At 35.5% G+C, this 27,916-nt stretch overlaps 1 protein-coding gene across 2 annotated transcripts; it reads right to left on the reverse strand.

Moving 5' to 3' along the window:
• Positions 1-22,400: 22,400 nt before the first annotated feature.
• On the reverse strand, positions 22,401-27,107 carry LOC145159475 (uncharacterized). Of its 2 annotated transcripts, none has more exons than XM_079078471.1 (9): positions 26,918-27,107; positions 26,676-26,727; positions 26,339-26,412; positions 23,952-24,053; positions 23,637-23,777; positions 23,430-23,481; positions 23,264-23,337; positions 22,988-23,077; positions 22,401-22,581 (listed from the first exon to the last, which is right to left on the reverse strand). In XM_079078471.1, the coding sequence occupies exons 1-9, from the start codon at positions 27,046-27,048 to the stop codon at positions 22,533-22,535; spliced, it is 765 nt and encodes a 254-aa protein (XP_078934597.1). In that variant the 5' UTR covers positions 27,049-27,107; the 3' UTR covers positions 22,401-22,532. The 2 variants fall into 2 exon arrangements, with proteins under 2 accessions (XP_078934597.1, XP_078934598.1); XM_079078472.1 differs by having other exon boundaries at positions 26,873-26,993.
• Between the last annotated feature and the right edge of the window lie 809 nt (positions 27,108-27,916).

Consider the following 27,916-nt stretch of genomic DNA (forward strand, 5'->3'; position numbering starts at 1 on the left):
TTTATTGTTGTACTACTATTGACGAGACCTTCGATTCTCGTTTAGGTTGTGTCGGCTAAAAATCACTCGATCTTTATATCGAGTTTTTAGTTATATACTGCTATACTGAAACTTAGAAAAATCATAACTTCCTCATACAAAATCAGATTTGGACGTTCTTTTTATGAAAATTCTCGGTCTAACGAATACTACAACTTTCATTTAGATCACTAAAGCTAAAAAGTAGTTTATCGAAAACTCACTTTTACGCTAAATAGAGTTCTGCCGGTTTTGTCGCGGATCTTCGATTGGTCATAACTTCTTCGTTATAACTCGGATTTTGATGAGGTTTTCGCCTAAATGTTTCTAAAGAAAATATCTACAAATTTCAATAACATTATTTTTATTTATTTCCAACTTTATATTTTCGTTAATTTCGATAGTTGACTTTTAATTGGAATCTCATAAGACTTCCAATACTTTCCGAATGATTCTAAACATAGTTTTACTTTAATTCTCGTAAAAACTATCTTGTTAGAACTCAATATTCAAATTCATATAATATTTCATAATATTATTCATTTTTAAACTAACAAAATAAGATAATCGAACAACGTTATTAACGTGTATGTTACACATCCTATAACCAGGATACTGATCTAACCGATCAATAACATAGCAACCATCCTATAACCAGGATACAGATATAAACGATCTCTAGCATAGCAACCGTCCTAAAACCAGGATGAAATCTAACAGATCAATGACATAGCAACCATCCTAAAACCAGGATGAAATCTATAAGATCAATGACATATCAACCATCCAAAAACAAGGATGCAAATCATAAAGGGCCGGCCTTGGTGCCGTAGACCCTGTTGATATAGTGAGGAGAACTCACCTGGCACTGCTGAAGTCCCGCAGATAAAACACCAGCTGCTGGTTGACAGATTCCCGGACTGTCAACATCAAACAATTCCCAATTAATAATTGGGTTCCAAGCCCAAGGTCCAACTCACACTTCAAAGGCCCAAAAGTCAAGTAATGGGCCAAAGCCCAACATATGGCCTAATTTTCCAAATTGGGCCCAGACCTCTACATGGTCTTTCCTTAAGGCCCATCCATTAATTCTAGTCCAAACTCTTGGTATTCCAATGGCCCAATATCTCATAATCATCAAGGCCCAGTTATGGCCCAATTTTCCAAATTGGGCCCAAGTCCTTCACATGGGCCTTATCCTAAAGCCCATCCAATTATTTTGGTCAATTTACTTGTTTTTGGATAGCCCGTCAATAGTCCAATCACCAAAGCCCAATAGAAAGGCCCAACTCAAGGCCCAAGTGAAATTAGGGTTTTCACATGAAATGGCGATTAGGGTTAAGTGTTTCTTACTTAACCCATTAAGGAATTAATCCATTAAGTCCAATATTGCCTTAGGTTAATTGCGAATGATTATTAATTAATATTTTAAGTTTATTAATTAATTCCAGTGCGGGTCCCGGTCAATCCCCAAAACTAGGGTTTCATGACATTAGGGTTTTCCAAACCCTAATTAGGGTTTCCAACCCACATACTAGCCCATTAGTCAAATGGTTGGGCTTTTAGGTCAATTAGGGCTTCATTGGGCCCATTAGGGTTTCATTAAGCCCACTACGGTTTCACTAGGCCCTTTAGGGTTTTGTTAGTCGGGCACCACCCACTACCACCTCGGGTAGTGGTGGTCAACGGCGGCTCGCGGCGGCGGCCACCACCTCACGGTGGTGGTCATGGTTCAAGTCCATTTGTCTAAGCATCCCAAACGAATCAAAACACAAACATGGCGCACCGCTACCCAACACAGCGGCTGGTGGCGGCAGCCACCACCTCACGGTGGTGGTTACGAGTTTTTTCTTTATTCTACTAGTCTCTAATTACATCTTATAATGCTTAACCCAAAAATAACACATTCAAATAAAATACACACACAACCACCTTGTGGTGGCCGGCGGTGGCAAATGGCGGCAGCAGGAGGTGGTGATGAGTTTCCTTCCCGTTCCCAAAGGTTCCCGGTTGCTCACGACCACGCAGCAACGAACACGTCAGTTCATCGGACTCCGACGGTCACTCAAGCTGCTCACAGCGTCTCCGGTAGCAGCACTGTGGCGACGGTGTTCATGCCAAAGCGGCGGCAATGCTAGTCGATCTCGGCGGCCCACAGATTCAGCCTCAACGTGAGGCTCTTCGTTGTTGTCGGTTGAAGAAGGAGAAGGAGAAGGGCGGCGGCTTCTTGTGGTCACTGTCGTCGGCGGAACAGCAGCAGCGGTGGCGCTCTCGGCCGGGGGTAGCGGCGGCGGCGGCAACCCGTCTTCAACAGAAATGGCGTAATGGTGGAGGAGATGTGAATCCGACAGCACCCCAAGAGTCGCCTGTTGTCCGTCGTTGGTCCCGGGTCTTGGAAGCTCGTCGCTAACGACGCTTGACGATGGGCGCTCAAGTGTTCTCCTGCGGCGACTGGAAGGTCTCGCATGAAAGGTGGCGGCTGGAGGATCACTACTAGGGTTAGGGTTTGGTGGTGTGACGAGGGAACGCGGGACACAATTTAAACCCCCGACTCCATACTAAACTCCCGCCCTTTTTACACAATCGACCCTTCCTTCTCTTTTTCCTTTCATATTAAGTCCCAAAATTACCATGCAGACCCTGTTTGACAAATTCTTTTCAATTTAAGTCTGATATTTACTCTTTAACCCCTACTTCCTTAAATTCTTTTATATTAAGTCCAAATGATACCAAATAGCCCTCCTCTACAAAACCTTTTCAAAATAAGTCCCGAAATTACACTTTAACCCACGAAACTAACATCCCACTAATTATTATTAGATCTTGAGCTATAATAATATAAAATAATAATAATAATTACTTCTCGGGGTTCCGGGTTTATTAGTTATTATTCTATTTTAAACGGGATGTTACATATTGTCATACAATTTTTTTTCAACCCACACAACGTTATATTTTTGTTTTAAACCCAAAAAAATATATCAAAATGGGTTAATTTCCAAGTTATAAGTTACCATCTTCCAAAGCAAATTAGATTTCACTGTTAAGGGTTGACTTTTTCATTACCTTCGTGTCAAAGTTGGATACCCAATCATACATGTTACCGAATAGAAATAATATTGAAAGAAAATATTCGAACCCATCGTTTCGCGCGGATAAGAAGCTAGTATATATGTGTGTGTGTGTCTATATATATATATATATATATATATATATATATATATATATATATATATATATATATATATATACACACACATATAGACATGTTTACTTTGAAATAGGTGTTTGTATAGATTTTCTTTTGTTGTTGTAAAATATGTGTTTGTATACATTTTTTTTTTATAAAAACGAATTTTTATATATTTATGTACTTAATAAATACCGATTTTTAAAAATAGGTATTTCGTATACAAAAAAGTTTTTATATAGAAAATATAAGATTTTTTATGTGAAAATATGTGTTTTTTTGTACAAATATGGTTTTTTTAAAGAAAAAACATATTCGAAAATTTATTTGAGAAAAAAAGTTGTAAAAAAACAAAAGTTATGATGAATTCATCACAAAATTCTGAAATCTATGCCAAAGGGTAAATTTTTGACGAAATTTGTAATAAAATTTAAAATCTGGGCCAAAAGTATAATTTTTGAAAGTTGGATGACCTATACACCGGGCTAAAAGGTTAAATTCAATATGATTTTCGGTTTTTAAGAATTAACTGAATAAAAAAAATATAATGACTAAATCGATTATGAAGCCAATATGCAATGACTTTTTTTTAGTTTTCCTTTATATATATATATATATATATATATATATATATATATATATATATATATATATATATATATATATATATATGTTATACAAAACTTCATAAATGGTCCATGTGGTTTCACAAAATCTGAAGTTTCGTCCCTAACTTAAAAAAATCTCATGGATGGTCTTTGTGGTTTCAAAATTTTTAATGTTTAATCCTTATGGCTCACTCCGTCAGTATTTGTCCGTTAACTGTAGGACATTTCCGTCATTTCACTACCCAATGGACTATCTATGAGGTTTTCTCTTATTTAAAAAAAATAAAATCTAATCTCTCTCTCTCTCTCTCTCTCTCTCTCTCCTGGTTTTTATATTACCACAAACAAAATTAACACAGATCTAGGAGTGGATTTGCAAAATAAAGAACCTTCACTTTTATCAATTTTGTTCAATTTATTAAATTAAATTTACAAATGTTCCAGACTCTAAACACACACATACATAGTTACACATATATCAAGATTAATTTGACTTAAACAAGAAAATAGAGCTTAATCTCATTAAAAACATACACACACAAATATGAATATGAATCTCAATAACACTCGTTTTTTCCCGAGTTCAAGAACAAGAACATCACATTCACGAACCCAAAAATCATTCACAAACCCATAAATCATTTTTTTCGGATCTGATGAACTACCCTTCACCACCACCTGAATTGATTTCTATTGGATTAGTGTCTAAATCCATAACTATTTTGGTATGTACTTGACCCGATTGTGAGCATGGTCCTTTTGGGTTGCCTTCACCAAAGCAACTTGATAGGATGATTTGTGGAGAAAGAGATTAATTATGATTTATTAATATATTATATGAATAATATATTAAAAGAGAAATCATATTGTTTAATTAATATTAGTCAAGAATTAATAAGAATTAATTTTGTGGCTAAAAGACATTAATTAAATAAAGGGGGCTAGAACTGTCAATTGTGTGATAGTTGGATATTGGGCTAATGGACTCCATAGAGGTTGGAGTGGACGAAATCCATGGGGAAACCCATGAGAATTAATCCAAGGCCTCTAAGGAGGGAGTCCATAGGCTGCTTAGGGCCTAAGCAGTCAGATTAGGGTTTCCTAGTTCAAAACCCTAATAGCCTCACTATATAAAGATCCATAGGGCACCCAAAAACGTGGCTAAGCATTCCTTGGAGTTTCTTGGACGTTTTTGGTGCCTTCTTCTCCTCTCCTAAGTCATCCTCTTGCTCTTGGTGTTTGTGAGCCATTGGAGGTGTGACACTTGTGACACTAAGCTTTCAGAAGCCAATTACAAGAAGGAATAGATTGTTATTGCTACATAACAATCAAAGGTAAGATCTAAACTCTATATTATGATAATATTGATTATTGTATGCTAGATCTAGGGTTTATGGCTTTGGATGATTATTGCATGTTCATTAGACAAACTAGATCCAAAGCTTTAGGGTTTGCATGTACACCATAGGAATGATGTAGTTCTCATATCCCTTCAGTGGTATCAGAGCCTAGGCTGTTTGTTTGATGTATTTGATGCTTGTTTAATCATTCATTGCCTGAAAATCGAAGTTTTTGGTCCTCTGCCTGACTGACTCGGCGAGTCAGTTGATGAACTCGACGAGTCCAATCCTTGACTCGGCGAGTCCCGGGGTCAGACAAAGGATATTTCGGGATTTTGACCTATTTTGTTGTGGGATAATTACCAAAAACGTTTTTCATTAATAAAATCTGAATTTTATCAATATTTGGTGATTATCCTTACCAAAATAGAAGATTATTGTCAAAATTAAGATAATCACTTGTTTTATAAGATAAATATTAATTATTTGTAATTTTGTTTTGAATTATCTAGTAAGAAATTGAATTAGGTCAAATTTAGATAATTACTAATTATTTGATTAATATTAATTATTTGTAATTTGATCTAGATAGTTTTGAATAGTTTCAAAACTTGCCCTCGAGTTTTGGAATTTAAATTTTTGATTAAAAGTTTAATTTTGAAATATTTAAATTCTGAACCCTAATGTTTTGAAAAGTTCAATTTACACCCTTATGGTTTTATTAAGTTAATTAAAAGTATAATTAAAAGAGAGTTAATAAATCCATAATGATATGGTTTATATTTAATTAAAAGTGTAATTTATAAAATTAAACCACCTAGTATTTTAAAAGTGTAAACTACACCCTTATACTATAACATTAAAAGTCTAATATTATATATGTATAACTTAAACTGCTAGTCTTACCGTTAGTAGGCCTCATTCACGAAGCCGATCTATAAGGGGGGTATAAGGTTATGGCCTATAAAATGGCCGTTTAATTGGTGGAGGGTCATTAGCCGAACGGGTAGGATAGAGGAAACCCTCTCCTCATTAAAAGTATAATGAATGTTAAAGTAACTAAATGTTTTACAAAAAATTCCCAATCTTAGTTACTTTAGGCAAAAGTGAATTGATGCAATTCCATGAAATTACAGTTTGTACCCTTGCTAAGACGTTAGTGGAGCGTGTGTGGTTAACCGACACACTAATTGGGTTCTAAGAAAAGGTGGCGAAGGGTGACTCGATGTTTGTCATAGTTCGGTGGATCGTGTGTGGTTAACCGGCACATCGAATAGGTGACTGTAACATTGGGGGCACCATGTATGTTTGCATGGTTATTCACACCATGTTTTGTGATCCTCGGCATCCCAGTCACAAATCGAGGGGCATATCGAGATTTACACATGCCATTGAAAAGTTCAATGAATCTCAAAAGATCTAGGAGTTTCCAATACATTTAAAACTTAACCTTCCTTTTCGTTTTTCATGGTGGAAATTGGTAAATCGTCATTTACCTACCTCCAAATATTCTACAAATTGGATTACGACATCCCTCTTCCAGTTTGTAGAATATTGTGTTGGGTCCTAGCCTTCATATCTCATTTGATTGTTTTATTAAGGACTCAATCAACTAACTTGAATTTTCTCCCGTTTTATAGATGTCAAAGTCTGACAACTATGGTCTTCCTGAATCCGTTGGAAAAAGTTTTCCACGTGAAGATGATGTTCCACAATTGGATTGTGTAAATGGAAATCATGCTTCACTTCCTCCACCTCCTCCAATAATTCTCCCCGACCCACGTGTTCGAAGACTTGAAAAGTTCAAGGTCACTCAATCCTTATTGACAATAAGACACAAAGATGGAAAGTCTGTGTGTGCACAAGTCTTAAAGATGAAGTCACACATTGACATGTTAAGGATGTTGGGTGTCGATGTCTCAAGGAAGTTGGTTGTTGACTTGGTTCTTCAATCACTTCCTGAATCATATGGTAAGTTCATTAAGAGAGTACTATATGATAGACCACGACATGACCCTTATTGATTTGACTTATTTGCTTATTGCTGCTAAATCAGAAATGATTTGGCGCACTAGTCGAGCAAATTAGTCTGATAAATCAATATCCCAACCTTCTACGGGCAATGACAACATTGGAAGTCTAGAAAAGTTTTCTCTACGTAAGAGAAAGGCTGAGTCTGAGATAGTCCCGTGTACCATTCCAGAAGAGTCCATATGTTTCTACTGCCAAAAGAAGGGGCATTGGTTACGAGCTGCCCTGACTACATGAGAGATCTAAGAGATGGGAGAGTCAAGATGTATGACTCTGCTTCAGGTAAAATCCGCTATCTAACTCCATTAAGTTCCTATTTGGAGATTCTTAATACATGATGTGATAAGATTACATTTTGATGTTTTGAAGGATCGAAGAAAAGAAAGGAAGCTTAAAGGAAGGAGAGAGCTGAGTCTGATCGCGAAGAAATGGATTACGATCGCATGGATTCGATGATCGGATTTTTGAGCTGCTGCTTGGAGTTATGATAAATTGCTTAGGAATATGTAATAGCATAGTTTTCATTTGCATTGTAAGGATATATTTTTCCGCAATAAAATAAATTTTGATTTTGTCTTATTTATATTTCCTTGCAATGGCAATTGTGAAAATTGATGTCTGTATGTTTCTATTATAAGCAATATTAAATGGATGTGATTCTTAGTTATGTTATTTATGGTATTATCGTAATTTTCTAAGTAAGGAAAGATTCCCATCGCCCAAGTTTCAATTGGACAGAAGCTTGGAATCATATGATTTGAATCATGTGATGTATGGAAATCTTGGTACTTATAAATTTTAAGGCTAATTCCTTGACAAAGAGTCAAGTGAAGAACTAGGAGATCGAGTTCAAAATGTTGTGTACTGGTCAAGTCCACCATAAATAATAATAACATTATTCGTCATGATTTACTAAAAGTCTAGTAAATGTGGTTATACTTACAAGATTAAGTGTAATTCTGAATCATTGAAAAGTTTCAATGAATGACAGAACGAATAAGTAGAATCAATGAAGGCAGAAAGATAAAAAGTTTCTCCAATCTAAGAAGAAGGGAGAGTACTTTTCTATCGTGTTTTATGATCATATTGGTAATCACGGGAACCATATTACAATTCATCCTCTAAGGACACCTTAGTGCACTAGTTTGGCTAAGAAGAGGAATCGAGAATTGTTGTAGTGGTTAAGTCAATAAGATGTATCGTACTTCGTTCCAAAATCAAGTCTTAGAGCCATACTCTAAGATTGTGATTTGAGTGACATAATCTTAAGTAGGAATGTTCTTACACTTGCACATTTTGGTAAGTTGTGATGTCTTGAATAAGACAAAGACCAACTAGTACCAAAATTATGCGTAGGTTTTGTCTTGATATAGACACACACTAACTCTTGAATATTTGTTTTGTCAAGAAATGTTTCTTGATAAGAGAATCTAATATGTCAAGAGGTCAGTGGGAGTCTAAAGATCTTGAAAAGTTTCAAGAACTAATCGAGAGTAAACCTGCTGTTAATTACTAGCACACGACTTGAGGTTTCTAACCTATCGTGTTGACATATTCTTGTTTTCTGTGCCATTCCAGTTTGGTCAACTATGCATGTGAGTTCTATGAGTTCCCAATAGGTTGCATAGGGGCAAGGCACCTTAATCAATGGAAAGTACATTGAAAGGTAGGGGTGAGCTGTTCAATAACTTGGAAGCAATGGTAGGACCCTTGATGGCAAGAAATTAAGAATGGACAAATTCGATCCATAAGAGTTTTGATTTGTCACAATTATTCTCTTATGATTATGGTTATGACAAATTCATATGGATAGGAACACATACACCACAAAATCTAAGTGTCATAAGGTTTCTCTCCTTCATGAAAATGATTATGAGGAAACGCTTTCACTAAGAGAGATTTTGAAGATAACATTATGTAATTTGCATTTCTCAAATTAGATTATGATTACGGCATCCCTCTTCATATTTCGAATTGTGGGAAATGCAAAATGGGTCTGAACATTTTAGACTTACTGTTATAAGTTCTAAAATTGTTTAAACACACATATAGGTTATCTAAGGAAAGGTGTATGAGTTCGAGAAGCTTAGATAAAGGCTTATCGAAGCGTCTCGATTTCAGAAATCTGAACTTTTGTAAATAAAGTCAATAAGTATTGGTTTCTAGAAGTCCAGCTAATTTCTGAATACGTGTCAAAGCTAGTGGGAGCATAAATGTTATGCTTGGAAAAGATATAATCATCATGTGAGTGAGATCATGATAATTATGGTAAGTATTGCGAGATAGCAATATTAATTATAGAAAACAAAAGGTTCAATTCGCAAAGTTGCAAGGGTTGAAAAGTTGTTTTGCTATAATAAGGGAGAGAATTTTATACTTCATTTCAGTTCTAAGAGCCTGGATTGATTTTTTATCTTATTTAGTCATATAAAATTAAGATTGTGTTCTCAAATTCGATTATGATTACGACATCCCTCTTCATAGTTCGAATTGTGAGAACATGGAAAATAGAGATATTATAGCAAAAGACTGGTCAAGTATCACGTCTTTATGTACGACATTATGAATCGTATCCCATATGCTTCGGGAATAAGATCGATTGCATATGCTATAATATTCGCGTGTTCTAAAATTTTCCAAATGCCTAGGGTATTAAGAGGGAAAAAGGATTGGAACCATATATGACTAAAGGTGATTAATCAACTGTCAAGAGGACAATCTAAGGTTCGCTAAGGATTGGTCGCTTATGAGCAGTTGGAAGTATAGTAATGGAAGGACCATACTGACATTATTATTATTAGATATGATTCTATTAATAATGAGTTGTCATATGGTAAATATGGAATTGTTTCCATATTGGGAGTTGGACTTTAAGAATCTCTATGTGGATAGAAACTTTTATGCAAGAAGGATGTTCAAAGGAATGTACTTTAAATGTGAGACTTCATGTCTATGGAATTGTCTTGCAACAATCTCCAATACATGACTTTTGTAATTTCATTGGCAAAGTCTTTGTGACTTTGGCGCTATGACATTACGAAAGAATCGTTGCATGAAATGTTAAAATCTAACATATTCTAGTAGTGGCGAGAATTTTGTATTCTTACACTAATGATTAGGAATTGTGAAATGAGCATCATTGGAAATGTGTTCAATTGATCTATTTCAAAAAGTAAGGACCATAGGTAAACATAGTGTGCATGCTTGGAGCATGGACAACTGTTGTTATAATTCAAGTAAGAAGTTGATTACCCGAAACAACAAATAATGAGTAATCAATATGGTGATTAAATAAGAGTGTTTTATTGGTACTCAAAGGTTTGAGGCCATATAGTATTAGTATTATTCTTGTGTTTCACTTTGCATGTTTTGACATCCCGAATAATAAGATTATTCAAACCATCCACAGTCGATCATACTTTGGAAGTAGGTATGAAAGAAGACTGTCATGAATCTGACTGTAGATTGTCTGAAGTGTTTTAGACATAGCAAAAGTTTGTTGCAGGGTTCATGAGTGCTCCTATAAGATTAGAGTATTGGATTAAACCCACGCTCACTTCGACCGCTTCATGGATTTTATCACGAGTGATTGGTGAGACGATAATATCTTATATTCTTGAAACCGAGATGTGTGAGTTGTATCTTGCGATTCGGTTACACATTGATAATATGTAAACGCACCAGTAACTTGGTGTTATAAAACGTATTGTTGTGTGTGATTTGGTGAGTAAGTACAAGCAAGCATTGAGTCGAATTTTATCCATTCCTTTTACCCAAAATGGGATAAAAGAGATATATGTGGGCCCCTCAATGATTTAGTGATGACACCCTAAAGCGCTTGGCCAAGCCGGGACTAAGTTGATGTGCTCAATTGTAGTCTGTTGTCAGTCGTCATAAATCGGAAATTGGGAAACAACACATGAATAGAGAGTATGATTTGAATCCATGTCTCAGTTTATATGATATCCAGAATGGAGGAATATATGATCCCTTATCTAATGGACACGCTTCTGATAAGATCAGAGTTGACAGTGGCTTTTGAAAGCTATGATTGCTGATCAGATTTGAAGTCATATGCAGAATAGTTGTTAGACTTATCCAAGTGGGAGACTGTTGGATTAGTGTCTAAGTCCATAACTATTTTGGTATGTACTTGACCCGATTGTGAGCATGGTCCTTTTGGATTGCCTTCACCAAAGCAACTTGATAGGATGATTTGTGGAGAAAGAGATTAATTATGATTTATTAATATATTATATGAATAATATATTAAAAGAGAAATCATATTGTTTAATTAATATTAGTCAAGAATTAATAAGAATTAATTTTGTGGCTAAAAGACATTAATTAAATAAAGGGGGCTAGAACTGTCAATTGTGTGATAGTTGGATATTGGGCTAATGGACTCCATAGAGGTTAGAGTAGACGAAATCTATGGGGAAACCCATGAGAATTCGTCCAAGGCCTCTAAGGAGGGAGTTCATGGGTTGCTTAGGGCCTAAGCAGTTGTTGGATATAGTGTCTAAGCCCATAACTATATTTGGTATGTACTTGACCCGACCCGGCATGGTCCATTTGGGTTGCATGGCATTGCAATACTTGGATAGACCAAAATGAGAGAAAGGACACTTAAGGTTTATTAATATATTATAAGTACTAATATATTAATAATATTATTTAATTAGTATTGATCAAAGAATTAATCTTGAATTAATTAAGTGATCAAAAAGAGACTAATTAAATATATGGGGTTGATTGTGTAAATAATCTATTCTTGTATAGTGGGATAATGATCCATGGTTTGTATGGATTGGGTTAAAACTCATAAGGTGCTCCATGGATAGTCCATGGAGATTACAAACCCATGGATTATGGAATATGGAAAGCCATGACAATTAGGGTTTACATGGTGTAACCCTACTTGTGCCACAACTATATAAAGAACCTCATGCAAGCAAAATCGGCACTACTACAAGCAAGAAAGAGGGCTAGCCGATTTTTGAGTATAGTGAACTTCTCTCAAGGTTATTCCAAGAATTGTGGTGTTGTGTGAAGCATTTGAGGCATCACATTTGGGGTGCTAGGCTCACAAAGTCATCAAGGAATCCAAGCTACTAAAAGGTATGTTATTATACTTAAGCTTTGCATTACAAGTTCCCCATAACATGCTAGATAGGAAGTAAACCTTGGAAAATCAAATTTGCATGTATTTAGAGAAAACATAGATCCAAGGTTTCTAGGGTTGCATGTACACCATAGGAGTGTTAGAATGCTCAAAACCCAACAGTGGTATCAGAGCCTAGGCTTGTTTTCTTGATACTTGATGCAAACTTGTTGAAAAGGCTGAAAAATCTGGACTCTGCAACATGAACTCGCCGAGTCCATGGGGGGACTCGACGAGTCCATGTGAAAATTCATCCTACTCGCCGAGTAGGTTCTTGCACTCGACGAGTAGGATCCCCTGAATGCAGATTTTCGAGTTTTGTTGTTGGAAATGGACTAGAAACATTACCCTAAACTATTTTGGTGTTTTAAAACTTGTTTTAGATGGTGTAATGCTTATGCTAATCCATTTACAATGGCTAATATCAAAAATTCCATGTTTTATATGTGTTAATATAATTCTTGAAATTTTGATATGCATGTTCATGTTCTTATGAGTTTTTTAGAAGATCATAGGAATTATGTGTAATTTGCTTGTAAGTATGATTCTTGATCTTAATGGCTAATGATGGGGTCCATAACTTGTCCTCAAATTATGGATAACCAAAAGTCACTTCTTTAAAAGTGTCATTAAAGAATAAGAGGTTACATAAAGTGAAGAGTCTTCACTTTAATGGACCATTAAACTCATACGTTATGAAATGAGAGGTCTTAAATAGTTTCAATACTTGCCCTCAAGTTTTGGAATTTGTAAAGTCTTACACTCTAATACTTTAATTTCCAAATAGAACCTTAGAATTTTAAAAGTTTAAAATTCAACCCTTATACTTCTATAATATTAATAGTTTAATTATTATATATATGTATAAGAATAAGTCAGTCTTACCGTTAGTAGGCCTCATTCACGAAGCCCGTCTATAAGGGGGGTATAAGGTTGTTGCCTATAAAATGGCAGCTTAATGGGTGTACACTCTCACCCACCGCTTCCTTGACTGGTGGAGGGTCGTTAGCCGAACGGGTAGGATAAAACCTTAATTCTCATTAAAAGTATAATGAAATTATAAAGTAACTAAACCTTTATTAATTCCCAATCTTAGTTACTTTAGGAAAAATGTGAAATAGGTGCTAACCCATGAAATTGAACTTTGTACCTTACCAAGTTGTTAGTGGAGTGCGTGTGGTAAACCGACACACTAACTAGGACTAGTAAGAGTGGCAAAGGGTGACTTAAGTTTTATCATAGATCGGTGGAGCGCGTGTGGTTAACCGGCACATCGATTAGGTGATAAATTAAGGGTACCAAGTCAATTTGCATGGTTATTCACACCTTGTTTGTGATCCTCGGCATCCCAGTCACAAACTTGAGAGGGCACAATCGAGATTCAAACATGCCATTGAAAGTTCAATGTATCTCAAAAGATCTAGGAATTTCAAATCGAATAAAACTTAATAATCTATTTCGTTTTCGTGGTGGAAATTGGTAAATCGTCATTTACCTACCTTCAAATATTTTATAGCTTGGATTACGGCATACCTCTTCCAAGTTATGAAATAGTTTGTAGGATCCTAGCCTTAATACTTCATTTGGGTGACTTATTAAGGACTCTTTATCTAATAAAACTTGTCTTTCTTTCTTTTCAGATGTCTTCCAACACTGCTACTGGCTCAAACCCTACAGGCTCCTTTTCCCTAATGAACTTGTGTGGGAAAGTCACTTTTGATGGTTCCAATTTCAATGAATGGATTAGGAACATCAGAATGATTACTCGCTATGAGGGCAAAGAGTATGTCCTCGATAAGGAGCTAAAGGTTATCGATGAGTTAACTGCTACTCCTGAGGAGATTGTTGAGTACACTACCCATGAGAAAGATGCCACTAAGGTGTCTTGCATCATGTTGGCCACAATGACAGCAGAACTCCAGAAATCCTATGAAGATTTATACCCTTTTGAGATGCACCAGGATCTGATGGATAGGTACCATCAGAGTGCTCGTCAGGAGAGGTATGAAATCATTTCCTACATGATAACAGCTAGGATGAAAGAGAGAGAACCCCTCACCGGTCACTTGCATAAAATGCAAAGGTTCGTGGACCGGTTATTGAAGCTTAATGTGGACTTTCCTGAGTGCATGGCGATTGACATCATTCTCCATTCCTTACCTCCAAGTTATGATCAGTTTCGTATGACTTATCATATGAACAAGGAGGAAGTCACACTAAGTAAGCTCCAAGGACTTTTAAGGACCGCTGAAAGTGGTCTTAAAGGTAAATTAGCTGTTACACCTACTCCTACTACAGCCCCTGTACTGGCAATTGGGCAGGAAAAGGGGAAGAAGAGGAAGACCCCTTCGAAGGGTACCAAGGGAAAGTCTCTTGATGGATCATCTTCAAGTGGAACCAAGAAATGTTCCATTCCTCCTTCTTCAAACCCAAAGGAAGCACAATGCTTCTACTGCCATGAAAAGGGGCACTGGAAGCGAAGCTGCCCTAAGTACTTGCAGGATGTAAAGGATGGGAAAGTTAAACCCACCCATGCAGGTATTTACACGATATTGTCTAAAAACTCATTGCATACTAACTCTTGGGTGCTTGATACAGGTTGTGGTATTCACATTTGTACTGATTTACAGGGCCTAAGAAGTAGTGAAGAAGTGGACCACGAGAAGATAAACTTAATCATGGGCAATAGGAAAGCATTACATGTTACCAAGATAGGAGTTTATTCTTTATTGCTTAATAATGGGTTAATGTTATATTTGAATAATTGTTGTTACTCGTCAGAAATGGCGAGAAATATTATTTCCTTTCATAGTTTGTACAAGCAAGGTTTCACCTTTTCATTTGATAATAAAATTGGTGCTATTGATGCTTTTTATAATGATGTGTTTTATTTTAAAGCATTACCTTGTGATGGTGTATATGAAACTGTGTCGATTGTAGACAACTTAGGAAATAATGTATTTCATATTGATTCTTCTATTACTTTGGATAAAGCATCCTTATGGCATTGTCGTCTTGGACATGTCAACAAGAAGCGCATATGCCAACTCCAAAAGGCTGGAGTTTTGGAATCATTTGACCTAAAATCAGATGATAGTTGCGAGTCTTGTTTACTTGGAAAAATGACAAAGTCGCCCTTCACTGGTACGTGTTAGAAGGGTGAGGGTTTGTTGGAGGTCATACACACTGATGCGTGTGGACCCTTCAAAACTGCCACAAGGGATACTAATCGCTATTATGTGACTTTTACTGATGATTATAGTAGATATGGATATATCTACCTAATCAAGCATAAGTCAGAGACCTTTGAGAAATTCAAAGAGTTTAAGCAGGAAGTGGAGAATCAACTGGGCAGGAACATCAAGATGCTCCGATCCGATCGGGGAGGAGAGTATCTTAGTATTGAGTTCCTTGACTATCTTAAGGAATGTGGGATTGTCTCACAATTGACACCTCCTAGGACACCACAGTTAAATGGTGTGGCTAAGAGGCGCAATCGAACCTTGTTGGACATGGTTCGTTCCATGATGAGTCGAGCTTCGTTACCAATCTCATTCTAGGGGTATGCCTTAGAGACTGCCGCCCATATCCTTAATCTAGTCCCTACAAAGAAGGTTGCCAAAACACCTCATGAGATGTGGACCGGAAAAGTTCCCAATCTGGACCACATCAAGATTTGGGGTTGCGAGGCTTTCGTGAGGCGCGAGTCTCACGAAAAACTCGAACCTCGAAGCGAGAGGTGTATTTTCATCAGCTACCCACAGAAATCCTTTGTTTACCTCTTCTACAGACCCAGTGAGAATGTGGTCTTTGTGGCAAGGAGAGGAGTCTTTCGTGAGAGAGAATTTATAAGCCAAGGAGACAGTGGAAGGCAAATTGAACTTGAAGAAATTCTAGAGTCAAGTGATGATGGAACCTCAAACCCTAGTGACCAACCTGATGAGGAAACTCCTGTTCATCCGATATATGAGCCCATACCACTGAGGCGTTCCACGAGAGTTAGGAATGCACCTGAGCATTACTATGGTTTCCATATTACTGTGGAAGGTGATACGCTTATCAGTGATAGTACACTGGTAAGTCTGGATGAACCTAACAGCTACACAGAAGCCATGGCAGGCCCTGAGGCTGCTAAATGGAAAGAGGCTATGGACAGCGATATACAATCCATGTATGACAATCAAGTTTGGAACTTGGTTGACAATGTACTAGATCGTAACATAGTTAGGTGTAAGTGGATCTTCAAGAAGAATACCGACATGGATGGTAATGTTCACACTTATAAGGCGCGACTGGTTGCAAAGGGCTTTTCTCATACTCCAGGAGTTGATTATGATGACACCTTTTCACCAGTGGCAAAGATTAAGTCTATTAGGGTTATGCTAGCCATTACTTCATTTCATGATTATGAAATATGGCAAATGGATCTCAAAACCGCTTTCCTTAATGGAAAGCTGGCTGAGGATGTTTACATGGCTCAGCCAGAGGGTTTTGTCGATGCAAAGTACCCTAATAAAATGTGTAAGCTTGAGAAATCCATTTATGGATTGAAACAAGCACCTCACAGATGGAATCTTTGCTTCGATGAGAAAGTGAAAGAGTTTGGCTTTTCAAGGAGTGAGGATGAGTCCTGTGTATATGTTAGGGCTAGTGGGAGTATAGTTAGCTTTTTGGAGTTGTATGTGGATGACATACTTCTCATAAGAAATGACATCCCAACCCTGCAGGAGGTTAAGTCCTAACTTGGAAGTGTTTCGCTATGAAGGACCTTGGGGAAGCTGCCTATATCCTAGGGATAAGGATATTGAGAGACAAGAGTAAGAGACTAATTGGACTTAGTCAGAGCACTTACTTGGATAAAGTACTGAAGAGGTTCAGTATGCAGGATTCCAAGAAAGGGGAATTACCGATCCAGAGTAACGCCAAACTGAGTAAGACTCAGAGTCCGAGTACAGAGGCTGAGATAGCTGAGATGAGTCATGTACCATATGCTTCCGCTGTGGGCTCAATCATGTATGCTATGACTTGTACTCGCCCTGATGTGGCCTTTGCCTTGAGCATGGTCAGTAGATATCAAGGGAACCCTAGCAAGGCTCACTGGACTGCGGTAAAGAACATTCTCAAGTATCTGCGAAGGACTAAGGACTGGGTCCTTACCCTTGGTGGAAGTGATGACTTGAGAGTGGTAGGATATAGCGATGCTAGCTTTCAGACTGATAGGGATAATTTCCGCTCTTAGTCAGGCTGGGTTTTTATCCTAAATGGAGGAGCAATTACTTGAAAAAGTTCCAAGCAGGAGACGGTAGCTGATTTAACTTGCGAATCAGAGTATATAGCAGCAAGCGAGGCAGCAAAGGAGGAGATATGGCTAAAGAACTTCATTGGAGACCTTGGAGTTGTACCAGCTATAAAAGATCCAATGGAAATTTTCTGTGACAGCGAAAGTGCGGTTGCCTTAGCTAAGGAACCAAGGGATCACGACAGACAAAAAATTCCATTTCATTAGACATCGAATAGAAGAAGGACTCCTCGTGGCAAAGAGGGTATCATCAGATGAGAACCCAACAGATCCCCTCATGAAGGGACTGAGTAGGGTTAAGCATTTACAGCATGCGAGGCGCATCGGGCTGAAGGATGATATTAGTTTTAGTAATTAGATAGTTTTGAAACTTGTAAAATGTAATTGACATTTGATGACTAAATAAAAGTTGTTGTTTATTTATGAGTAAAGTGTTACTATCTTATGTTGATCGTTTACTGTTGTTTCAATTTTGCATGTTTTGACTTCCAGAATAATTATTTTATTCAAACTCTCCACAGTCGGTCATACGTTGGAAGTAAGTATTGAATCAAGACTGTCATGAATCTGGCTTGTAAGATTTGTCTAAGGTGCATTAGACATAGCAATGGTTGCTACAACTTTCATGAGTGCTCATAAGTTCTGAGTATTGGACTCAACCCACGCTCACTTGTATCACTTCATGGAATTTATCTCGAGTGATCGTAAGACGGTAATATCATATAAATCTTCAAACCTAGAGATATGAGTTGTTGACTATGAGTTGGTTATACATTGATTGTAAGAAAACGCATTGGTAACTCGATGTTATAAAACGTGCTTTTGTGTATAATTCAATAAGTAGTCAGTGCAAGCATATGAGTCGAAGTTTATCTGTTCCTTCTAGGATTAGAAGCATTATCTGGGCCCCTCGATGATTTTGTTTTGACCTATGTACCGGGCCCGGTCAGAACCTAATTGATGTGTTCAATTTAGTTCTATGTCAAACAAATCAGAGATCGAGAAACAACTACTGCACAATAAGTATGACATTGTTCCATGTATTTGTCCGGCTGATATCTTGAGAGCAGAGGATTATATGATCACTTATCTTAAATGGTGTATCATCATCATCATCTTAGTTCCAAGAGACTTTGAAAGAGCTACGATTGCTAGTCGGATTATGAAGTCATATCTGTAACTATAGTTATTAGACTTATCCAAGTGGGAGACTGTTGGATATCGTGTCTAAGCCCATAACTATATTTGGTATGTACTTGACCCGACCTGGCATGGTCCATTTGGGTTGCATGGCATTGCAATACTTGGATAGACCAAAATGAGAGAAAGGACACTTAAGGTTTATTAATATATTATAAGTACTAATATATTAATAATATTATTTAATTAGTATTGATCAAAAAATTAATCTTGAATTAATTAAGTGATCAAAAAGAGACTAATTAAATATATGGGGTTGATTGTGTAAATAATCTATTCTTGTATAGTGGGCTAATGATCCATGGTTTGTATGGATTGGGTTAAAACCCATAAGGTGCTCCATGGATAGTCCATGGAGATTACAAACCCATGGATCATGGAATATGGAAAGCCATGACAATTAGGGTTTACATGGTGTAACCCTACTTGTGCCACAACTATATAAAGAACCTCATGCAAGCAAAATCGGCACTACTACAAGCAAGAAAGAGGGCTAGCCTATTTTTGAGTATAGTGAACTTCTCTCAAGGTTATTCCAAGAATTATGGTGTTGTGTGAAGCATTTGAGGCATCACATTTGGGGTGCTAGGCTCACAAAGTCATCAAGGAATCCAAGCTACTAAAAGGTATGTTATTATACTTGAGTTTTGCATTACAAGTTCCCCATAACATGCTAGATAGGAAGTAAACCTTGGAAAATCAAATTTGCATGTATTTAGAGAAAACATAGATCCAAGGTTTCTAGGGTTGCATGTACATCGTAGGAGTGTTAGAATGCTCAAAACCCAACAGCAGTCAGATTAGGGATTCCTAGTTCAAAACCCTAATAGCCTCACTATATAAAGACCCCTAGGGCACCCAAAAACGTGGCTAAGCATTCCTTGGAGTTTCTTGGACGTTTTTGGTGCCTTCTTCTCCTCTCCTAAGTCATCCTCTTGCTCTTGGTATTTGTGAGCCATTAGAGGTGTGACACTTGTGACACTAAGCTTTCAGAAGCCAATTACAAGAAGGAATAGATTGTTATTGCTACATAACAATCGAAGGTAAGATCTAAACTCTATATTATGATAATATTGATTATTGTATGCTAGATCTAGGGTTTATGGCTTTGGATGATTATTGCATGTTTATTAGACAAACTAGATCCAAATCTTTAGGGTTTGCATGTACACCATAGGAATGATGTAGTGCTCATATCCCTTCAATTTCTGCTATGAACCCAAACCTAAACTTAATCTAAATCGAATTCTTATCTGAAACTGATGCCTAAACTTGACCTCAAGCAATTTATGATATGAAAATTCATTTTGGAAGGTAGAGGAATCAATAAAATAACCAAGAACATCTGAAAACCCTTCTCAGAGATCAAAAATCCAAAAGCAAATCAAAAACCCAATATTTCTAAAAAAACACCAGATGAAGATGATGAAGATCAGGTACCGATTTGTGTGTGCGTGTGGGTTTTTAAATTATTCCCTAGATGATCAAACAACCATCGAGATGATCGGAGGGAGTAAGGAGCCGTGGAGAAGATAAAGATAGAGACAATGAGCATATGTGTAAACGTAAGGGAAAAGAAAAGTATAGGTGGCGACAGACAAGGATTCGAGAGCAAAAACAAAGCCCTGAATCACCCATTTCTGCCTCTGTTGGAAGTGAATGTATACCCCTCCGTCAATTTCTTTCCACAACCCAGTTCAACAACAAATGAACCATCGGTAGGCCTTCTGTTCATGTCCCTACAACTGATTTTGGGGTGAATAAGATTTTAGAACCTTTGATTGTGAGAAAATGTGAGATTGCTTTTTAGGGTTCTTAAGAAGAAAGGGGTGAGAGTTTGACTGGAAATATGTGTGGAGAGAGAGAGAGAGAGAGAGAGAGAGAGAGAGAGAGAGAGAGAGAGAGAGAGAGAGAGAGAGTGTGTGTGTGAGTGAGAGTGAGTGAGTGAGTGAGTGAGTGAGTGAGTGAGAGAGAGAGAGTCCCCTTGCATATTAAATTTCATTTTTCTTTTGTTTTTTTTTAAATAAGAAAACCTCATAAATGGTCCTTGGGGTAGTGAAATGACAAAAATGTCCTTCACTTAACGGATAAATACTGACGGAGTGAGCCATAAGGACTAAACATTAAAAGTTTTGAAACCATATGACCATCTGTGAGGTTCTTTAAAGTTCGGAACGAAACTTTAGATTTTGTGAAACCACAGGGAGCAGCTCCCATGAAGTTTTGTCTATATTTTACCAAATTGGTTAAGTAGTCAAGTGAAAGATAAAACACTACTTTATGATTGTTTTATGGTGTATAATGTCTAAATAGAGAGAAAGTAAAAATAAATTGAAATTTTACTTCTTTCAAATATCTGATTAATATTCGAATACATATCTGAAATTTCGGATACAAATTCAGATGTCAATATCCACTATCTAATGGATCTACCCACTCCATTATTGATGTTATATCAATTCAAGCATGTCCTACGGTGGACAATACAGACGACTGTCCATGGCACACGTTTTTAAGGTGCCCAAAATTTATGGGATATATAGTATATATGTTTAAAAAAATTAATTATCTACATTTTACTTAGAGGACCAATTAACTCGATTCGAAATTATAGCAAAAGAAAAAATAATAAATAAATAAATAAATATATTAAAAAAACATGGCTTGGAGTGGTTGGCGGGTAAGCGCGAGCATCATGCACATATGGTAGGGCGCCATCAGGCGGGAACACTATTGACTCCTCATGAATCGCTAATTCGATACCTCGTAAATCTCGACATTATCGCATCTGTAATATCGCTTCTCCTTCTCGCATACACAATCTAGACATCAGAATTTTTGTTTTTGATTTCTCTCTTGATCAGTTATCAAACAATTTCTCTATTGGTCTTACCGAGTTACAGTCTGATTTCTCTTGTGTTGAACTACTGATTTTGCCCCCTTATGTGTTGGGCAGATGATTTCATCTTCCCCTTTGTCTTGAACTCTGATTTCTGAAGTGATGAGCAGTTGCCATATAAGGTTTGATCAACATTAAAGCTTCTGATTTTAATTTCTGATTATTATTTATGTTTTTTTCGTTTCTGGCTTTTTTTGCTTTTCATCCTCTGTTTGTATTTGTTTCTTTTTTTCTGATTTTTGTTTCTCAAAGCTTTTCATTTCTCATTCTCTGTTTGTTTTGGAATCAAAATTTTAAGTTAGATTCTTCAAGCTTCAGATTGAAAAACAGTGAAACTCAAATCTCCAAGTTTCAGATTTTTCACTGAATTAGGTAATATGTTTGTAGATATTTGTAAAACTTTTCTAATGTTTGTGTTGGACTTGATTTTTCAGAGTTTCATCTTCAAACTATTAGATTTCTAAGACTAGATAAGGTATTACTATTTAGTATTATATGAATTAGAATTGTTGGTTTACATATTTATGACTTGTTACTGATTTTATTTTGCAGCATCCTTTGATAATAGGCATCCACAAAGGCTCGAATTTAAGACGTATTAGATGGAATTGATCTTAATAATGTTATAGATGATTTTGCATATACAAAGGCTAAAATAATTATGTTTTTTCAGAATATATATTTTACAAGCATAACACATCAACATAACTTGTTATGGAAATGTCATTATTTGCGAAATCATAAAATATACATTTAGAAAAAACAAACTGTTGCAGAATCTTCTCATGCATTGGTATGCACCATCAATAGGGGATCATTTGACAACAAGTCTCTGTAAAATTTAAAAATATCAAAAAACATAAACACGAGTTTAACCAAAAATTGAACAATATGATGCAATATGAGTTATTTTGTAATATCAATTAAACATCCATAGGTAACAACAGTTGTTCACTCACAACCTTAATAATCTAGCAAAATTTCAAGTACTTATTTGCCTACAATTGTGTTGCATTTAGTCATTGCATTGATTTTGCTAAAGTTAATCCTTTTCTTATTATAGAGGAGGGTATTTAAATGCTTGTATAAAACTGTTAATTATGACATGGATGGAGTATCAAATTCTTATGGAACCATTATCTTAAGTCATTGGTATATCATATATGAATTAATAAAAATATTACCTTTTTATATCATGCTTGGATATGTAAGTCAATTCAAATAAATTGCAAACTTACTTGTTATTGTTGTTGAAAAGCACAAGGGAAACAGGTTGCTGAGGTGAGAGGTAAAACAACTGCACGACTATGTACACACATGTACCAATGCTGTGAAAGAGTTATATGAAGTGAGGTGAAATAATAAATGTATACACCTAAGAATGTAAAATAGATTATATAAATGTATGGAAACTATATTATTTTGATTTATTGATGTGTCATGCACCAAAAAACTTAAGAAAAAACAACTTACTGTGGATGATCTAATAAAGTTAAAGCAAATACAGTTCGTACCTCCCAAAACATACAAGTGAAAGTATCCAAAAGAAAGCACTTATCCAACTTGATTCCTTATAAGCTACCCAAACCTATAAAGAAGCATTGCAAATATTCTTATAAAGAATGGAAAAATAGAATCATTTTATGTACATTTAAGTTTTGGATTGCGAGGAAGACATACAGATAAAGTGACAATCATGAAAGAGACGTCGATCCATGTTGCTATCCCACACCTAGCAACCATTTAATATTGTCAACTTTACATTGCAATTTGCAATTGAAAGAGAAGCATGAGAAAAGATTGAAGATTAATTCATAGGAGCACTTTTGTGGTTGTCGAAAAATAATCAACCATGTCTATATAATATAAAAAGAGAAGGAAAATTACGGTGGGAATAATTCGGCATGGAATTGTGATCCATCAACAATAAGCACATAAACAAAAGTTCCCAGCATCAAGCAGCCAAGTGCATAAATGATTACTCTTGTAGTTAAAACAGAAGATCCCCTCTTGTATCCCATGGCATCCCTGAGCCAATGTATAAATAATTTTGAAAGTATTATAACAATTTGTTTTACACGATGTGATTTCAAGCTCAAATGCATGTATCATTTTGCAACCAAGCATTTTATCATTGGACAAAATAAGAGTGTGATGGAAGGACATGTGGAATGACAACTCCTGTACTAAAAAGATTCTTACTCTTTTTGACGTCGCACCAAGACAAAATATAACGGATCCTTTGATGATTCTTGTAGTGACAACAAGAAGAACTGTGTAGCGATGTATGCACTCGTAATAGTGCTGTACAAGGAAAGAAAATTTGACTATATAACATCAATACGGATATGCACCCACATTGAAATATACAAATTCAAAAAATATGTGATTGAAAACAATAAGGAAAAATTAACACTAAAAATATGGAGATCACTAGTGTGTGTAGTGTGTACATATTATATTGTTTGTAAAAGCAAATAGCATGTGTGCGGGTGTGTGTAGACGGTGGTCTCGGAAAAAGACATCATTAAATAAAATATTCGAACAAAACGATTAAAAATAAAAATAAAATTCGAAAGGGCAAAATACATAAAAACACGACCATTTATCTATCAACATTCAAAAAAACTTTTTCATTTTCAGTTATGTTTCAGATTTACCCAAATATCCGTTTTTTAAGAAGTTATCAGGGGTTGTTTTCTGGCATAACATTTATCTTGTTCGTTTATAGGTTGACATTGAAAAAAATAAACGATATCACTTATTTTTGCTTGAGTAATGATATATTTCTCACATTTTACCTTACACAAGAGATAATGTCACTTATTTTTGGTTTCATGTTAACCTAAAAGCGAAAAATATATTTGTCATGTCAGAAAACAACTGGTAATTTCTTTAAAAGTCGTATATTTAGGTTAATGTGAAAGGTAACTGAAAATGTAAGGATTTTTTGCATATAAACAAATATAAGAGTTTTTCTAAACATCGGTAGATAAATGATTGTGCTTTTCTGCATTTTGCCCGATTAAAAAATTATAAAGATAAATAGAATATCAATAAACAACATTATATTCAAACAAAACATCAAAAAAATTTAATAAAAATAACAATATATATATATGGGGATAGGGAATATACATTACAGCCCCACCTAAGCTTAGGTACTAAACCTCTAAAATATTTCGTTTTAACTTAGTAATTAAAGTCGATTTGGTTTTCATTTGGTAAATATATCGTCCCCAATAACATTTCTTCCCTCCATTATCGTTTTAACATCCTTGTTTTCATTCTTCCATTATCGTTTATTATTTCATCATAGTGAACATTATTGTTTTCCACCGTCACGAAGGTCGAAGATAATCAATGTTCTTGCTTCCTTATCAAAACTATTATGTACATCATGAATCTACATCTTCAATTATTAATCATGAATCCCCTAATCGCAATCTTTATATAGTAAAACAACTTATTTTCATGAGGTTTAGTACCTAAGCTTAGGTGAGGCTGTAATGTATATTCACTTTTCCCTATATATATATATATATATATATATATATATATATATATATATATATATATATATATATTAATTTCATGTTCCTTTTTGAACAGTCATTTGCATTTTTTTTTCAATTTTTCCCCTAAACTTTAGCCATTTTGACATTTTTTGTCATTACAATAATTTTTTTTCATTTTTTAGGAACATTTTAGTATTCAAAGTTTGACCACAAAACTTTAAGGAATTACAACTTTGGTCCTTTTTCTAAAAACTTGCTAATTCCAACCCCTTTAATTCTTTAGCCATTTTGACACTCTTGGTCTTTACAGTCAAAACTTTTACATTTTGACACTTTTGGTCTTTGCAATCAAAATTTTTACATTTTTTAGGAACCTTTTAATAATCAAAGTTTGCCCACAAAACTTTAAGAAATTGACAATTTTGGTCCCTTTTCTAAAAACTTGCTAATTCCAACCCCTTTAATTCTTTAGCCATTTTAATATTTTTGGTCCTTACAGTCAAAACTTTTACATTTTTTCATAAAAAACACAAAAAACGGTCCGGGGCGAAGCCCGGGTTTTTCCGCTAGTTAATCATTTCTTAAAAGAATGTAAGGCTAAAAGGTGTGACGTTTTAAATTGTCTTCTAGATTTAATGTCATATGTGCGCCATGTGGGATGCCTCCAATATTTGTCATACGATGTTTACATTAGGCTGTGGTGCCCTTCAATGTCTACATTTTTTTAAAACAAACACTTCAAATAGGAACAAAAGATATGTGGTCTATTTCTCGGTTGTCTCCAAGATTTTCACGGACAAATTTTTGTCGTGCAACAATGCCTACGGCTATTGAGAGGCGGTGTTTACCGCCGACAATAGATGCCGAAGGCAGCATGACAGACCATATCGTGTAGCCTAAGTAACGATTAGCTGTTAATATTTGATTTTTTTTTTTTTTTTTTGAAAAACTTAATATTTGATTTTAATAGTATATTACAAAATAATTCTTAGGGGTCAAATTAGGAAAATATAGACTCTAAAAATCGACTTCAAACATGTCACACTGCTAATTAATAAAAAGAAGGAATACCTTCCTGCAAAAAGTGCACTAGGTATTAAAATAGCTATCCTGATCCAGCTTGATTCCTTGTAGACTATCCAAGCCTGTTATTACAAGTATACAACCAGAGACCAGTTGATTCAAGAATTTTAAAAAAGATATATTTGAAACTCGAAGAAATGGAATCCAATCAATTTTAAAAAAGATATATATATATATATATATATATATATATATATATATATATATATATATATATATATATATATATATATATATTAATCCAAATATATACATATAAAGTTTCAAACTCGAAGAAATGGAATCCAATCAACTTAACCTTGTTAACTAAAATGATATTTCTTACCAATATAACACCAAGATTTATGTAAAAGTTTATCAATGTCACTAGCATCCACCTGCAATTAATTTGTCGATGAACTCATTAAAAAATAAATCCTTTCCTCTTTGATTAAGAGCTAAAATCATTTATAATTAACCTATGTTGTTAAAACATAGTCATACTTAACAATCAAACACAATTGTTCAAAGTCACTATCATACCGGTAATCTGGATGCACAGATCTGTGATTTAATCTCTTAACTTACTTTATGCGTATATCGACACAAGGAGCGAGGCCATCCGAACCGATTCCCCAAACAGCCAGAGCTAACATTATAAAAGCCAATACGCTAAAAAGCATCTTCAATGAAACTACCACCAGTGTAGAAACCGCCATTATTGCTCCTTGTGGACGTGTGTTACTGTGCAGATGGCAGCTGTGTAGGTCGGGTACAAAAATTTCAAATACGACATTTTATAATCTTTATCCATCCATTCTTTATATCATTTTTTTAAGTAAATTATACATTTGGTCCATGTGGTTTGTTCAAATTCCTACATTTGGTTTTACTAATGGATATTTTACATAGCTGATCCGGATGGTTTGTATCTATTGCATTAGTGGTTTTTGAGACTAACTCCTTTAAGTTTCATCATGTTTCATCTCTTAAATAAGTGTAAACTTATTCATATCACCCTCTTTTTATTTTATTTTATTTATTTTTGTCATTTTTGAAATTTAGGGGACCTTTCTAGTAAAATATTTAAAGAAATGCCCTAAAGGCTTAAAAGCTTCCGGCCTCTCTACCACATCCCGCGTCCTCCTTTGCCCTATAGTCGGCCTCCATACCAACCATTCTCTCCTCCCCTATTTCATATGTTCTCTCAACATATGATGGCGATTGATAACGATAGTGATGGTGATTATTGTTGATGATGGTGATTGGTGTTGATGATGATGATCATTCCTCCTTCGACGTCCAAGGAATCGTCTAGGCCTTCGGTGGCATGATTTTTGCACTTCTCTATTGCACTTCTGACATCTCATATCTCATCCGCTTCCTTCCGTCCTGATTAATTTCTTCAATTTATGGTAATCGGTGTTTCAGATTAAATATTTATTAACGATTTAGGAGTTTGGGAAACGGTCATATAAATCTGTCAGTGACATGTTGTTTTTGGGTAGAAAAGTATCGTTTTCAAGGGCGTTGTCGTACATGGTGATGCAATGCATCGGTGCAATTTATAGTGCCGATGTAACATCC

This window comes from Lactuca virosa, chromosome 2 (genome assembly GCF_052849685.1).
Source record: "Lactuca virosa cultivar CGN04683 chromosome 2, Lactuca_virosa_CGN04683_v6, whole genome shotgun sequence".
Classification (NCBI taxonomy): Eukaryota; Viridiplantae; Streptophyta; class Magnoliopsida; order Asterales; family Asteraceae; genus Lactuca; species Lactuca virosa.